This window comes from Bacillus rossius, chromosome 1, assembly GCF_032445375.1.
Source record: "Bacillus rossius redtenbacheri isolate Brsri chromosome 1, Brsri_v3, whole genome shotgun sequence".
NCBI classification, from domain to species: Eukaryota; Metazoa; Arthropoda; class Insecta; order Phasmatodea; family Bacillidae; genus Bacillus; species Bacillus rossius.
The window spans coordinates 197,025,130-197,042,380 of NC_086330.1; the positions used below are offsets into that span (position 1 = coordinate 197,025,130).

The 17,251-nt window shown below is 37.1% G+C and overlaps 1 protein-coding gene across 20 annotated transcripts in view; it reads right to left on the reverse strand.

Moving 5' to 3' along the window:
* The window catches only part of LOC134527213 (serine/threonine-protein kinase dyf-5), a 407,519-nt gene that overhangs the window by 144,022 nt on the left and 246,246 nt on the right, over positions 1-17,251 (reverse strand). For all 20 annotated transcript variants that reach the window (XM_063359689.1, XM_063359690.1, XM_063359694.1 and 17 more), the window contains 3 exons: positions 15,294-15,521; positions 5,237-5,398; positions 2,220-2,392 (listed from right to left, as the gene is read on the reverse strand). In XM_063359689.1, the coding sequence (XP_063215759.1) occupies positions 2,220-2,392; positions 5,237-5,398; positions 15,294-15,521 (563 nt within the window). The remainder of the gene's footprint in view (positions 1-2,219; positions 2,393-5,236; positions 5,399-15,293; positions 15,522-17,251) is intronic.

Genomic DNA, 17,251 nt, shown 5'->3' on the forward strand with positions numbered 1-17,251 from the left:
TAATGGTACTTTTCGGGGATATATTCGCAGTGTAATATAGAAATGTTGTGGTTTTCGCGAATGTACTTACTTTTCGCGTTTTCATGCGAAATTTGCGCGAATTTTCGCAAAATTCGCGATCGCGAAAAATTCCAGGCCCTAATTATAGTCAAAAAGATCCATGTCACCTTTGAAAACCAGTTTCACATGTATTTAGATGTCAAATTTCCATTTGCAATTAAACCATTTTATTTATTTCCTAAAAAAAATAATAATTGTAACATACATAGTTACATAAAAATACTAATTAACATATATGCAGAAGTCACTACTGTCCTGTTGTTGTCACCACTGTCCCCATGACAACAGTTGCTTTTAAGGGACAGTAGTGACTGGGACAGTAATGACAATATTATTAAAATGGCCACTTTTAAATAGGTTAGAATTTACTAGGAAAGACAGTAAGACCTTTGGTAAACAGAAAACAAATCTGTTTCATGCAACTAAAATATTTGTATACCAATAAACACTAATACATAAATAACCATTAGGGACAGTAGTGACAATAATAAACATACTCTTACCTTTTAATACATTTTAAAGATGATAAAATTGCTGTGAAACATAACAACCATGAATTGTGTTTCTTGCAACAAACAATATTGCTTCATGCACTTGAAACTGCTGTGGTCAAGGCTAATGAAGCATCCCTGGTGAGTATTTGAGGAACTATTTACATAGGGACAGTAGTGACTATACAAACAAGGGACAGCAGTTCAATAAACCCAAATAAATTACAAAAAAATTTTACTAGTAAGTGGACATTATTGTATTATCTTTTACAATGATTAATTTTAGAAAAAAAAATGTTTTCTGTATTACCGTATATACTCGTGTATAGCGCGCCCTTTTTTCCCCTCAAGTAAAGGAAAAAAATAAGGTGTAGGCACTATACACGGAAAAAAAAGTGAGGGGGCGGGGAGGAGGAGTGGAAGTCGTTAACTGACGGGTGACGTTTCTGGCCAGCCCCCACACATACGCACAAGCAACAAGGCCTCTCTTTCACACACACACACACAGACTCACAACCTAGTCTCTCGCGCACACACACACACACGCTCACAGCACACACCCACACCCACACACACACACGTGCGCGCGCAAGCTCGCACATCATGGTCTCTTGTTTATTTTTAGACCTCTTCCCTTTACAGAAAGCCAGCTCAGAAGCTAGTAAAAAAAAAGAGAGAGAGAGAGAGAGAGAGAGAGAATGTTGTAACCAGTTCCCCCCCCCCCCCCCCCAGCCCTCTTTCTTCGCTTCCTCCATTCCTCATCCCAGCAGCGACCGGTGAGTCATCTAGTTCTCCGCGCCAGCTTAGCAACGTAGCACGGCACGCCTCCCTCCCTCCCGTCCACGTACCAGTTGTGACGATACAGCGCTTCATTATCTTCCGTCTACACAGCAGAGTTTAAGTATTTTCCTAACGCATCACCACACATCAATTTAAATAATCAGGTACCACAAAATGTTAGTAAAATTTATTTATGGGAAAAAAAATTTCAATTTTTTTTTCCTTTGGAATTTGTTGCAAAAATCGTGGTGCGCGCTATACACGAGGGCGCGCTATACACAAGTAAATACGGAATTTTATAAATTACACTTGTAACAGGACTTAACATTCATTATTTTGGGTTGGGGACAAGGGACAGTAGTGACTTTTGGGTTCTTAAAATTTTCCTGTAGCCAAAGTTATTTACTCTGACTTTAAAAATGTCATAAAAATAATAAAAACACACACAACAAAATAATTTAAGAACATAACCATTTATGCTTAACTAATATGAACAATATAAAATTCCAGGGACTGAAAATTTACACTTATGGGAGAATGGCCCACATTTTTAGATACATCAAAAGGCACCAAAATGATTTATGTAATAGAATTTATTACTGAAGAGCAAATTTTGGAGCACTTTTTTTCTTTGTTAATTAAAAAATTTCGCTTAACTTTCATTAAGAATAGATTTATCTCATACAAAAATTCATTTTCGTTTCACTTTCGCGAAACTTAATAAATTTTCTTTCACTTTCATTTAGTGTGAATGAAGTCACTTTCGCACATCCCTACTAAAATGTATACTGTAAATATATCACTTGCAATGGCAATGCCAATCTTGACATCAATGACTGAACATGTTCCACTGGCGGGCTGAGGCAAACTGGAACGAGGGTTACGCACCTCCCCCAGTCAGGTCGCGCAGCTTGGTGCCATGGCCCGCGATGTAGCGCGTTTGCCCCAGGTAGTGCTTCTTGGCCGACACCAGAGGGTCAGCGTTAGGGCGGGCCAACCACAGCCCTGCGTCCAGCCCGCGGATTTTCAGGCCCTGCTCCTCTGCCCATTCTTGCCCGCCCCTGGAACAACGGCCGGCAGGCAATACAGTGAGTGTCCATAACAACAGGGCGGCAGACAGACAGCTTAGGTACATGAGTAGGGATGGTGATTTTTCGTTTTCACGTAATAGATGCGAAAATATGCTAAATTATATTTTTTAAAATGCGAAATCTAGACTATTCCGAGATAAATGCGAAATCAAGGTAAAAAACGTAGATTCGTCTTCACTCTACACAATTTATTTACCGATTGTATTTCGTTTCAGTTCAGTATCAAAAGAAACCATCATTTTATGGCGTACCGTGTTTTATTGCATAATCTTCGCACGCGCGTAATCGTCGCAACCATATTTTAGGCTGTCAAAATTCGGATAAAAAAACTTCTCGCGTAAACGTCGCATGATGTTTTTGTTCTCGCTAGTAGATGCCGAGCGCTTTGTGTAGGTATCTTCCTTATAAAACGATGTATTTTAAAGTATAAATCTAATATTTATTCGGTCATTACCACTTACTTAATAAATTAAGGGAAAAATACTAAGTTTTTGACGAGTAAATTTTCTTATAAAGACTTTTTAAACGTTATTTCCTTTATCTGATCGTCTGCGACACCGCGGTGTAGGTATAATATAAAATTTAATTGCGGTCATTACCACTTTATTTAATTACCGGAAATACAAAGTTGTCTGACGTGTAAATTTTCTTTTAAAGACTTTTTAAACTTTATTTCCTTTATCTGATCGTCTGCGTTACCGCGGCGTACCGCTTATAAAAATGTAGCCAGCGCATCATTCATGTTTGGTTATGTTGCTTCCCATATAGAGCGCGCGATACTGATATCTCGCCGAGTGCATACAACGCGCGCTCTCTGTCAGGTGCCAAGTTAACTACATTTGATAGCCCGCATTCTATCGTGGTAAGTGTGTACTACGACACGTTAGTTCACGTCAGATTCAAGTGGCTTGCGTTCGCGTTAGATTTTTCGTTTTTCTATTTAAAGTTGAAGAAAGGTTTTTGTTTAAGGAATTATTAATATAGATTGTTTGGTGTGCTCTTGTATACTCCACCTTTTTTTTAAATAAACGTACTTTCCATGACGGGTTTTGATTTTATGAATAACTTTACCTAACAAAAAAAAAAATTTCCGCATAATCTTCGCACCCCTACTTTTCAAACTTTATTTTATAATAAAATGTGCGACGATTACACAAGAAAACACCGTATTCAGCACAAGTATCTTATTGTCACATCATTCACAACAACTATTGTTCGTAAATATTGAATGAAGAATGGCCATCCATGCCTCGCGATTGTAAACAAAGCAAAGAACAACTAGCTGGAAGATTGTTTGTCATCTTGCAGAGTACAAGTTTTTAGGCCACCATAATGCGACATCTCTGCTTCGCCGCGCTAAGTCTGGCTGTGTTTCACGTGAAAGCCGCGTTCTTGTGTAGTCTGTGGAAGGTGGTGTGTTTACAAATACGTGCATACTCGTGAATGTGTTTAATACTGTTATTTCTCGTGGTAAAAATGGGACGAAACGTAATTTCCATTCGCGATCGCATAAATGAATACAAAAGTGAACAGTTCTACGAAAGTTATACAAATATTTTACTGTGCAACTTATGTAATCGCAGTCTGGAGTGGAAAAAAAAAAGATGTAATTATTTGAAAAGCACATTAAATCTGAGGGACATCAGGCTGCAAAAAAAAAAGATTCACTGAGAAATTGGATGAAGAAAAAAAGTTGGTAAAACGGCAAGCAACGGTTTCTGGCATGATCGAAAACCAAAAGAAGGTAAAAATTGAAAAAACGAAAATAAATTGGAAAAAAACGAGTTTCAATAACATTATTTGTGCACTCTACATAAACTATGGCCATGAACACGGCTAAAAAATATTTATTGTAATTTTAAGTATTCAATTTATTGCACTCATAAGTGCTAAATCTGTATTTCTGTGGTTGTTAATAATTAATGTGTGTATTAATTAATGCATTTTAAAAATATACTTTTCTTCAGTAATGTAAAAAGAGAGAATTGGCTAAATCTTGTTTTTAAAAATGCTAAAAAATGCTAAATATTATTTTTAATGCTATAAATCACCATCTCTATCATGAACAATGACAACTGTACAGACTTTCAGGATGACTCTCATATGTAATACTAGTGTAGAGTTGTAGTTTGTTGGTCAACACTCATATGCTGTACAGGCAGCAACTTTCATTTATCCTGAATGCCTTTGCTTGCATTGCATACAATTGCAGTATTTTGTAACATGACTGAAAAGAACAAAATTTAAGATTTCTAACCACATAGCATACTTAAAAGCAAGAATGACATTAAATATTCTGTGGTACAGCATAATGTAAACATTGGCAGAGTAAATGTGTTTGTTAGGAGATTATTGAATAAAATTTGTGTGTTTATTGATTAATTTACCATTTATTGTGGCATAAGTATTAATAGAGGGAAAAATTTGAACAACTTATGTTTGTTAAATAATTTGTGGAAAAAGTTTGAGTAGGAAAAGAAGAAGGTAATTTGTATAATTGGAGAAACCAATTCCAAATTTATAACTGAAATGGAAATCAACCAAGATTATATTTAAGGAATCAACTTTATGACATTATGTACTTTCATCACCTACTTTATGTACAGGTACTAGTGAGGGTGAGGGACGTGGGAAGACAACTAAATTAAATAACTTAATTTACAGTTCTGTGACAGACAGCAATACAGAATGGGATTCAGCTATACAAATAGTTTGAAATATGAAAACACTGACTGTTTAGCTCTCAATTGCAGTGAGACATGATTCTGAAGGAAGATCTCTGTGTGCCCAGTGTAAGGGTCACACATGCTTCACCTGGTCACATTGGTGCTCTGGCCGGCGACGTAGCGGGCCACGGACAAGTAGTGCTGTTTGGCGCTGAGCCTCTTGATACCAGGGCTGGCGCGCTGGGGCGGGGGCGCGACCCCCCAGTTGTCAGGCCGGTTCTCCTGCTGCTCTGCGTGTCTGACCTTCACCCTGCGAACACCCCCACAAGCACACAGAGCCCACTGCAGCCCACTACAGTCCCACAGCGCAACTAGAGTGAACTATACAGCGAAACCCCTTATTTACGTTACCGTTATTTACGTTTTCCCGTTATTTGCACTATATTCTTCAGGTCCCGGTTAGTTCCCATTTAGTCCAATACAATACTTTCCCGCGAATTACGTCTCAAAAATCGAATCCATCCCGCTATTTACGTCAAGTAACAACTGTAAACAACCAGAAAATACAGTGGAGCTAGTAGGCCTAAAAACATTGTGAATTAACGTAATGTTTATAGTCGGCAATGAACATTTTAAATCGCAAAATATACATATTTCATAACATGAAAAGTTGCTTTTATTTCTAACCATGTAATAATTTAAGCCTAGGCGTGTAAAAGTACGAGTAATTATAGAAGACAATCTAAAATGCACGAGGAAAAAACGTAAACTCACGAATGTACAAACATGGCTGCTTGTAAGTCCTGATACTGTATTTATGTCACAACTTAGCCGAAATACTGGTACGAGACATAAACTTCACAAGATAAAATGAGCGAAGTCTTGGTAACTGCTTTATACATCTTTTATAATTTCGGAAGTATTGTACATTTGACACATATTTTTTAAACTAACCATTTATTTCTGGGGATCGTAAATAATAAATTATTGGTAACAAGACATCACGATAAACGTAAACTTGAACATGTCACGGCAGCGAGAAAACTGGTGCGTATACCAATCAACTGGTATTAGAACTGGATAAAATTGGTACACGGGAGGTGGAGCTTATATTTTTTTCCGTTAAGCTCGCATCTATTGGCTGGCTGCTGATGGCAGGTCATGAGTCTGGGCGGAGCATAGAGTGCGCATGCGCCGCCGCGTCGTTACAGCAGCTGACCGAGTACAATGACCTTTCTCTGCGTACGGCGCGCTATTGACGGTAAATTTTAATCAATTTGCGGCCTTTTTTTTTAATTTTTTTACTGTGAGCAATGTGTATGTAGCCCGTATTTTTTATAAACCCTGCCAGTTGCAATTGTATTTATAATTTGGAGAGGCAAATAATCTCCTTAAACAGCCAAAAAAGCAAGCAGAAGAAAATTTCAGATTTTTTTGTTAGGAAGTAATCAGAAAAACATATTGGCTTTCATTCTTTTTTTATTTTTGTCAAATGTGGTAAATTAATAATTGATTAAATACTAAAGTAAAATTTGTTGTTAGTGTGTTTGTACCTGCATTATAGTATGTGCTATTAAACAAAAAGAAAAAAAATTCTAAATAAGGTAAACTGTACTCCTTTTTATACTTTTCCCTTTATTTACACTTTCCCGCTTTTTACACTTTTTTACTTTATCCCCATGAAAAGTGCAAATAAGTGGTTTTGCTGTAGTTATGACTTACTTCATAATACACAGCAATGAAAGAACTTTATACTGAACTGCTACTAAATGTAAAACATCTTGCAGGAATATGAAAATATATATTGTAAAGTGTGAAATAATTTACAATGGGTAGAGACCTGAAAATGTAGGTTTTATTTTTTTAAGAAATATGTGTTATTTTTCTTGGAAATAGGTGTTATTTTCATTGAAAATAGGTGTTATTTTTGTATGATATTTACCTTTTTTTTTTCGTTAAGGATGAAGAGTTGATACATTCGAAAAACTGTTGAATTCACAAAACTAAAAACAATGAGTATAAAACAACACACACAGAGTACAGATGCAACCATTTCACCAGCTAAGTAAATATTGTCATTGTTTTATCTACTTGCAAACACTCAAAATTAGCTATAAAATTAAAGCATGGTAAATGTTTCTATATTCTCTTCTTTTAAATTTTGTCTCCTGTCAGTAACCACCAAATTGTAGTGACTAAGAAGGCGTTCGCTGTCAACATTGTTGGTGGGCAGCCAAATGGCCTTAAGTGCTGCCTTTGTGAATACTTCATGTTCCACTCCCAAAGCCATCAGCAATTTTGCTACATCCGGTTCATTTTCATGTTTGACAGCATCCTGAACAGCTTCTTTAAGGAATTCGTAGCCTTTGTACCTAACTGAATTGTCCACACCATTAAATGCAGGGATGTTGTCAAAAACAGACAAAACACTTTTTGTTTCATTTAGCAAAATGTTTTTGGGACTAAACAGCTTGCTAATGGCTTTGAAGATGTGTGCACTTGGATCACTGTTCATCAGACTTTGAAGTTTGGTCATTGCAAGAGCTGATGAGTTTTGACATTTATGTTTCACTTGTGCTTTGTCGCTTGTCGTAAGAGATGATTCTGACATGAAAGTTTCAAAAGGGGAGTCAAATACACCTTTTGATGTGCCCTCGAAGCCTTTCAGTAAATCACTCAAATACCCGTAAAGGGAATGTGCTGTCGGGTACTGCGAACCTTCAAGCTTTGTGAGAAGGCTTACAATATCAGCTGCGTGAGTTTTCACAAATATGCACTGAGCAAGAACAATTGCCACATCTTTTTCTGAAACACCAGCTACATAGTGAATACCACTATTGTTGATAGCCTTCATTTCATCTAGCTTGAAGAAATTAACAATGTCAACCAAATATTCTGCCAACTAAAACACTGCTCTGAACCACAAGTTCCAGCGTGTTGTTACTGGCATTGGAAACAAATTTGCAGCTTTAGTTGTATGTTCTGATAGATACTGCAAATAATGATGTTTCCTTTTCCGTGTATTAAGAAACGCAGTTTTCACCTTTACTACAGCCTCATTTACTTCTTTCAGTCCAATGGAAAAGCAATTGCCTACCAAAGCTAGTTTGTGGGCCCAGCATTGAACATGGGCAACGTGCTCTCCAAAAAGGACCTGCAACGATGTGACACATTTCGTCATGTAACGTGCTGAGTCTGTGACAATTGCTTGAATGTCCATGAAATTGACACTGTATTTATTAATACACTCAAGAATGGCCTGGGAACATGTTGAAGCATTTGCTTTCTCCAGAATGTTTACTGCAGCTACCTTTACCACTGGATCTGTTAAACTGTTTGACTGAATCTTAAAAAGCACCACAAATACACATCTCCCTTTGGAATCCGTAGTCTCATCACACAGAATATCAACACATTTATGCTGTGCTAATTGTTTTATTTCATCGAAGTGTGCTTGTGCTATCACAGGAACATATGTTTCCCTAAAAGATCTAACGCAAGGCAAGTCTCCAGCCCCTAAAACAAACATGTGAAGAAAATGCAATTAAAATTCCCTATTTTCTCAATCCTTTACAGAACTACATGCCTAGTTGCCACAGATTTGAAACTAAACTAACCTTCAATAAACTCATTCATCCATTCTCTTAAATTAGGATCATCCAGCTTTTCCAAAGGAATGTTGGCTTTTGAGAAAGCCTCATTAGTTTTAACTGCAAGATTGTCAACTGCCAATTTCCTCCTTTTTGCACTATGTAGGTTGGCAAGTACAGATGTTTGAATCATACTTTTATTTTCAGAAGAGTTTTGTTTTTTCGAAAGGTTGATGTGTTTTTGTGTTTTTGTGTTTTTGTATGTTTTATCACGGCATCTTTCTTTTCATTTGAAATTACACAGTTACAAAAACGGCACATAAGAGTTTGAGAATCAGAGGCATAAAGTCCTTCACTTTTGAACTCGGCTGCTCGTTGCTGTACATGCACCGTTGGTTTCGGCATCGTGGACGCAAAAATAACACACAATGAAAACCTAGTCCTGGTACATAATATTTTGAATCTTTATTTCTAGGTCATTTTAACAGACCATGAGCTTGTTTCTAGATAGTAGAACAATTGCTACCACTGCTGTTTATAAAGAAAAAAAAATTCTTTCTGTAAGTACTATCATTTTACCGTATTTGCCAACGAGTGAAAAAAGTAAACAAAACGTTTGCCCACAGAGTAGATAACATCCGCCTACAGTACAACCGTACTAACGTCTGCATTCGTGCTCCAGTCCTTATGTAACAAAATACCTCAAATGGATTTATAAAAAATTAATAAAAAATATCAACTCCACAACCATCGCCACTCTGCAGTACGCATAATACAAAACTAAAACAAACACCAAACATCCAAGGAACCAAGAGCTAGTCCAGCTAGTTGGTTTGGTGTCTGTGCAGAGTGCGCGCATGTTGTCTAACTTCGATAGCTGGATCGCATACACCGTGCGTACTCTGTCTCATGTCAAAATAACTACATTCAATAGCTCGGCACGCACGTTGCCACGCAGTGTTTGTGGCAAATGGCGATAATTACGCTTACATGATTTGGTTCTGCTTCACGACTTTTATTTTTATTGTAATTGATACTAAGAACGGGTTGCGTAATTATACGGTACTTTAAGTAATTGCCTAATTGGTTTAATATTAAGTAAATGGCAGTCAAAGTGTACTAATGAAATTGAAATAAAAAAAATAGAACACCAAACAAAATGCTAAAATTCGCGTTTTTAGCACAAAAGACTGAAATTCGCATTATTCAAAATAAAAGGCCGAAATTCGCGTTATTTTTCGCTTCATAGCAAATGCTATTTTTTCAGGTCTCTAACAATGGGGTACTTTACAATGATGTTCCACTGTATGTTTGCATTCATTGTAAAATAAACATGTATATGAATGCTGTACTTACTGCCTTTTACTATAGTACATTGCAAATAATTATCCTTTCTATTTAATATAACTATTAACCATGCAGTAATGAGAGTAAAATTTTAACCACCAACCCCCCCCCCCCCCCCCCCACACTACCCATGCCATGCTGTGGCATATTTACACACATGTACATTCACACTATGCCTTTATGGTGAGAGAAATTGACTGACGAACATACATGAGCACAATACACAACGGAGATTAACATATAAATATAACACAAAACATAAAAGTGGAAAACATACAATATAAGATGCAACACTCAAAAACTGTGCAAACACAATGCTTATCAGGACTAAAAATGTTCCAAATAAACAGAAATCATTTAATCGTGGTATGGTTTGAACTCTAAAATGGCTGAACAAGTCAGGATAAACAACAGTGTGCTTTACCTGCAGTGTGCTGGCGTGACACTTTCTGGAAATAGGTGGTGATCGCATTGTGAACTCACCTAGTAACGAAGCAAATACTTACAGAATAGCATACCTGTTTTGTGTCCGGAACAATGTCAATAACTTTCAAGAATATTCTAGAAGTTTGTTCCTAGCATACCAGTTTGTGCTGTGTAATTAATTGTGTTGGACCTGCAGGTTGCAAGTTGCTTGGCACCTCTGTACTCAGTTGTGTTAAACTGCAGGACATTTTCTTGTTGATAAATCAGTGGTTCTTTATTATGTAACTTGACAATTGTCTGTTTATTCAGTTCAGGCTTTGAGATAATTTTCATCAAGATGCAATGTTTTGTGTAGGTGAATTATGCAGCAGTTTCTGGTAAACAATAAATATTTCCAAGTTCTGGAACTCAGACTGCATTCTAGTTCAGTTTGGGAAAAAATTCAGTTTCATTCTTGCTTCATTATTTGGGTATGCACTGTGACTGTGTTCAATCATTTTAGCAAGGCCAATCTGACTAATCACTAGGAGTGTTTAAAGCTTTGAAAAAGTCAAAGTCAAATCGAAGCTTGCCTTGTCGAATTGAAGGAATCATCAATAGCATATTATAGTCTGTCGACTTTGTTCAACACTGGTTTTACCGATGATTAATGTAAATTAACATACTGGTTTCTGCTGGATGTTGGAATTAGCAAGTAAACAATGTCAGCAAACTTCTGTTCGTGCTACTGAAAAGTTTCAACACAATATATTGCTATTAGCATTTGTTTAACATCGAAACTCATGGGATAGCAGGAGTTTTCTTTCCAGTGTGTACATCATACACAAGACACAGCAGTGATAGGTTTGCATCTGATACGTAAAATATCAAACCATACGTTCCGCAGTATTATTCTGATTATGATCATGTGAATAACCAGTTATAATGGACATAATATCTGTTGCATGCAAGCGTGATCATGAGGAAGACCATCCTATACCCTGTTCAAGCAAACAGTCTCAAAGTAGCCAGCGAACATAATATATTTATTCTTTGACAGGAGTGAAGATAAAAGAACTTGTATCTGCAAAACTTGCAGAACGGTTCTAAAAACACCCTCATGTGGGTTATGTTTATTTTTTAAAATAATTCGATATTACAATATCCTATTTAAATTAGGTAATTACCGTATTTTGTCGCAAAATCGTCACACATTTTAAAATAAAATAAAGTTTGGAAAGTAGGAAAAAGCATATTTTGTTAGGTAAAGTTATTCATAAAAACAAAAATTATTCATGGAAAGTACATTTCTTTAATAAGTATAATATACAAAAGCACGCCAACAATTTAAATTAATAAGTCATGCAACAAAAACATTTTCATGAGCCGGAATTAACGCATAACAATCATTGTCATATACAACACAAAAGAGTTGGGCTATCAAATGTAATTAAATTGGCACTAGAGCACGTAGCATACAATCGGTTAACTATAGATATTGATATTCGGCTACGTGAACTTGCTCTACATGGGAATCAACTTAACCAAACATGAATGATGCCAACGAGTGCTGGCTACATTTTTGTCAGTGGTACACAGTGGCGACAAAGACGAACAGATAAAGGTTATAATGTTTGAAAATGTCTTTAAAAGAAAATTTACACAACAGACACATTCGTATATCTGTTAATTAAATAAGTAAGCCATTATTTCTGAATGAATATTATATTTCTACTTTAAAATACGTACAATGTTTTATACAGGAAAACTATCTACAAAAGCCCTTGGAATCTAATAGTAGGACTAAAAACAACATGCAAAGTTTGTTTTTTTTTCTCCAAATTTTGGCACCCTTAAATAATGGTGCAACGATCATGCGATAAAACACAGTATTAACTCACACACATTGTTGTGCATATTATCTGAATTCATAACTTGTTCCACCCCCTCAATTTTTTTTAGTAAGTTTGTAAAACCATTTTTAAAAATTATTAGTTTATTTTTTTATTTTACTGGTAATAAAAACTGTAGAAAATTCTGATATGCCAGGGATGACTCCAGAATTAGGCCTACATCTTAAGCTACATTGTAAATTACAGCACCTTCCACAGTAAGTAATATCAAACTCTTGTGTTTGATTTCTTTTAAGTACTGTTAACATTTGAATCAAAATAATCCAATTACATACATTTTTACTAAACCAGTGTGTTACTAATACAGAGATGTTTGTTTCAAAACACTTTTTTAAATATTAAAGTATAGATATTAGACTATGAAAAAATTGCAATTACCGTATTTACTTGCATAATGTCCGCAGTAATTTGGCTACATTTTTGACCCAAAAAATGGGGTGCAGACATTATGAGGTGAAGTCTGAAAAAAAAATTTTTTCCTCAAAATTTTACATGTTTTGTCTAATACTACAGTGTTATCAGACTAACTGAAACTGTTTGTTATTATTTTTACGTTTGAGGTTAATTCCGCTTCCCGGACTTTCGGCAGTGTTTTGTTTTGTTTCTCGCATGGCGGCGCGCACAGCTCTTTCTGCGTCGTCATGACAACGACTGATTTAAATAAATTGCACGGCTCTAGAACAGCTTCAACGGGCCTGTGCTAGTTTTAAAATGACGTTAATTGGCCTATGTAAAAAGGACGCATACGTGTCACGGCCGTGATTGGCCGATTTCAATTAACAATAAATTTTAATCAAGAGAGAAGAAAAAGGAGTGAAAATGACGCCATTTAGTGTGTGGTGAAGTTAATTCCCTCTGGGAATATTAATATCTGCCGAGTTTATTTTCGGCGTTCGCATCGTGAAAAGTACGTCTTCGTCAAGGGAAATTGTCAGAGCCGCCCTGACATTGAATGCAGATGTCAGGCATTTAATTTCCGTGAGTTGCGACGGATTTTGTGAGGATCATAATCATCCAGCTATAAGGTATGGCCGGCGTCGTCATTGTGTAGGGACGCCAACGCAATTTTACCGTTAATATCAATAAGCATTGTTCGGACCAGTTTTAATCTATTAATAAATTACATAAACAGTGACTTTTCAACAGAGATCAGTAACTTAATCACGAATTATTGCACATTAACTACACACAGGACCAGTAGTCCTGCAGCTAGGAATCTCGTGCTTGAGCAAACCGGAGCAACCCCAAAACTTTTACGTTTCGAAAACCCTTTAAGGAATTTAATACATTTATTTATTTTTGTTTAATATTCAGATTGTCTACAAGAAACACTATAGACTGGACTACTTTAGCTATTTCATATTTGTTTTGTGTAATATGACTCGAGGTTTTTCATGCTGAAATGATTAATTTAATGAAATAATTATTATAATTTTTGTTAAGAATATTATTTTCCATTTCACATGTTGTATTCCTCTGGCGCCCTAAAATTAATTCCTGCATTGAGAGTTCAAACGTATTCTAAAGAAAAATTTAATTTATTCAAAGACACGTTTGTGTACAGAGGATTTATTATTAATTTAAATATTAAAGTATAGATATTAGACTATGAAAAAATTGCAATTACCGTATTTACTTGCATAATGTCCACAGTAATTTGGCTACATTTTTGGCCAAAAAAAATGGGGTGCGGACATTATGAGGTGAAGTCCAAAAAAAAAAAAAACTTTTCCTCAAAATTTTACATGTTTTGTGTAGAGTAAAAAAATTTTTCTCTCACAATTAGTTAACTAGTACCCTGATTTTACGTATGCTCACGGTTCCGCGGATTGCATTAGTAAAACCGCTGATTCGTAAAATTGGCACCCTTCCCTCGGCCCAGTTGAAAAATATTAACGGCGGCACACTACTTCACAGAGCGCTGGTGACTGGCGACCCTCTGACTGGCGACCCTCCGCAGCGAATGTGAGAAATGTGACAGGTGTCGAGATAATTGGGTGCCGGCGATTAGTGGAAGACGCCACTCATATTTTTTTTTTTCTCTCACTTGCGTGTGCGCTCTTACGTTCAGAAGCCGTAGCCAGCCTACACAAAATAAACGCTTTGAGTGAAAAGATATTTTTTTAATCTTTCATTGAGATGGCCACTAACGGCACGGGGCAGATGTCCAATGTCTGCATTAGCTGGGCTACCTCCCCTAATTTGTGACGTAGTGTGAGCTGCAGCTGCTTTGTCCGCGCGTCTGCGCGTGGGACGTGTACTGGCTTGTGCTATATATAGCCCATCCCCTTGCAACTCACATGACGTCGCAGGCAGCTGCGCAGTAGAGTGCGAGTTTCTGAGTCTGGACGGTTTCACCACGCTACACACCCTCTCAGCGACCGCTCCGGAGAAATGAACAACTCAAGGTGAAAGCATTGTTGACAGCGTCTGTAAATTTCCATCCCGTTACTGTGCCTTTCAGGGGTGGCCAAGGTTGCTTTGTCTGGTGCGGATTTTATGCTGATTTTTAAAAATTCCATTTCAAGTATTTAAAAAGAAATGTGCGGACATTATGCGATGGCGGACATTATGCGATTAAATATGGTATTCTGTTGAAAAGTTATAACTTCGACTTCGAACTTCGGAAGTTTGATGATTCAGAATTCGACTTCGACACTATAAAATTGAACTTTGAACACCCATATAATCACAATTCATGATGAAAAAGTTTTCACTTAAAATGCACAGAAGGATTATAATTTTTATTTCAAGAATTAAGTTTTTCTCTCTACTGCTTTGGTTGTAGCTTGCTATTGCACACATCACTCAAGTATTTTTTTTAATATGTGACTGGTTTTATGCTGCATGACTATGTTTAGAAGGCTCCATGTCCACCTGACACATTCTAGTTTCTGAATGATGCAGGGGGCATTCGGTACGCATGGCTACAGAGGCTGGTGGAGCTCACCCAAAGATATCGGCCAGGTCTGTGTCATCCTGGGAGGGGTCCGGGCCCAGCCTGCACGCCCGCTTGTCAACGGGTGCCTGCGACATCTTGAGGCCGTACACCAGGCTTGCGCTGCCCTGCGCCAGGAAGCTCTGGGAGAGAGTGGCGTTGCTGCGTGTCCGGCTGGTTGCATCTAGCTGTTGGGACGTGCCACAGCTCAGCTTCTGCCCCACTTGGAAGTACGGGTGCCTGTGAAACACACACGCATGTTGCCGGGTCAAAATTGCTTGGGCACTTGTTTGAAATGCCACAACTCACATACACATTAAATTATTTAATTTTATTTATAAGGTGAAGTATTAATTCATCATTAAAAAGCTTAGCAAGAGTTAGCCTAAAATATTTCTACACTATAAACTAAATCTAGATATCACTGTGAAAGGATGTAACCAAAATTAATTTACCCAAAATGAATAGGCTTTTAATCACGTTTCACAGGGATCATATGAAACAACACTACAAGCGGTTATGAATATGTTCAGGTAAAACCAAAATACTAAGCCTGTGCGAATATCAGTTTTTTAGTTCGAATCGAATTCGAATACGAATACCAAATAAAATTATTCTCGAATACGAATGTTAAGTTCGAATAATTGGAATGAGAATTGAAATCCCATAAAACATGTTATATCTAGGGATGGGCAATTTACTTGGCCTGTTTACGTTTTCCTTCGAACACATCCTATTGGGGTACAGTAGAACCTCGTTAATACGTGATGGTCAGGACCGAGATAATCACAGATTACCGAATTTCACGGACTAGCGATTAAAAGCCCGGAAGGTCTTGTCAAGCTTCTCAGACACCGGCATGCAGCTGGGTTAAGGCCATTCACGGTAAGGGCCGGCCATCTTCGAATTAGTGTCTCGGCTTAAAAAAATACAGCACTGCCTAGCCATTAGTTCACGGTCATTTACAACAGACGAAGAGAGAAAGATAAGATCGTGCTGACCTTGCACCCTCCCCCCTCGCCAACTTCGTACAGCCGAATGCCAGCCAGACACGTCACTCGCCAGGCGCCTGCCGTGCGTTGGCGGGTGGAAACAAACAAAGGGAGACGGGAAGCAGACGTCAGGACATCCCCCTCAAGTTTAAAGAGTGACAAATGTGACAGCTGAAAGGGGGGCGACACAAAGGGTCGGTACAAACAGCTTTGCAGAGTTTGGCGGCCCACGCGATGGCTTGCAGTGTTTGCTGGCCGCCGGCCCGCGTGACGTTAATTTTAAGCGCTGACAATTTTTACTTCTTTTTTTTTCTTCTCTTTTAAATCGTCCCGGATTATTCGATTCCCGAATTAGCGCATCATGGATTAACGAGGTTCTACTGTATTGTACTTTTAATTTGTTATAATATAAAAAAAAATTATGAAGCATGTACTGATTTGGGAAACTTACTTTATATTCATGAACATGGATGCATTGTAGCTACATTGGCATTAAATAAGGCATAAATCACATATGTATTCTCAGAATATGCTAAAAAATAAAATAAAGCATTTTTGGGATCTAGACTAAATATGAATCTTGTTTTTTTTAAATAACTTTACAGAGAAATCTGTTACTTAGTAATACAACAGTAATGCCGACTTTCATCACAAGTTACGGTCGCACATGTAGTAATAACAATGAAATAATGAATGACAAAAATTAATACATTATACAATTATTATTTTAATCGCAATTCAATTTTAAATATTCTGATACACGTTCTATTTATGAATTTTTTTAGGACCAAGTTTGGTTTGTGTAGACTACCAACGTTAAAATATGTATTATCTGAGAATTCCATGATGGCCAACCCATAGAAAACACATTTAATTCACAATCTTGGTACACCATGTAACGTGATCGCAAGCTTTTAACCCTGGAGTGGTCGCGTGGTTGACACATGTCACCCACGCCACTTTGTTTACTCGGAATTC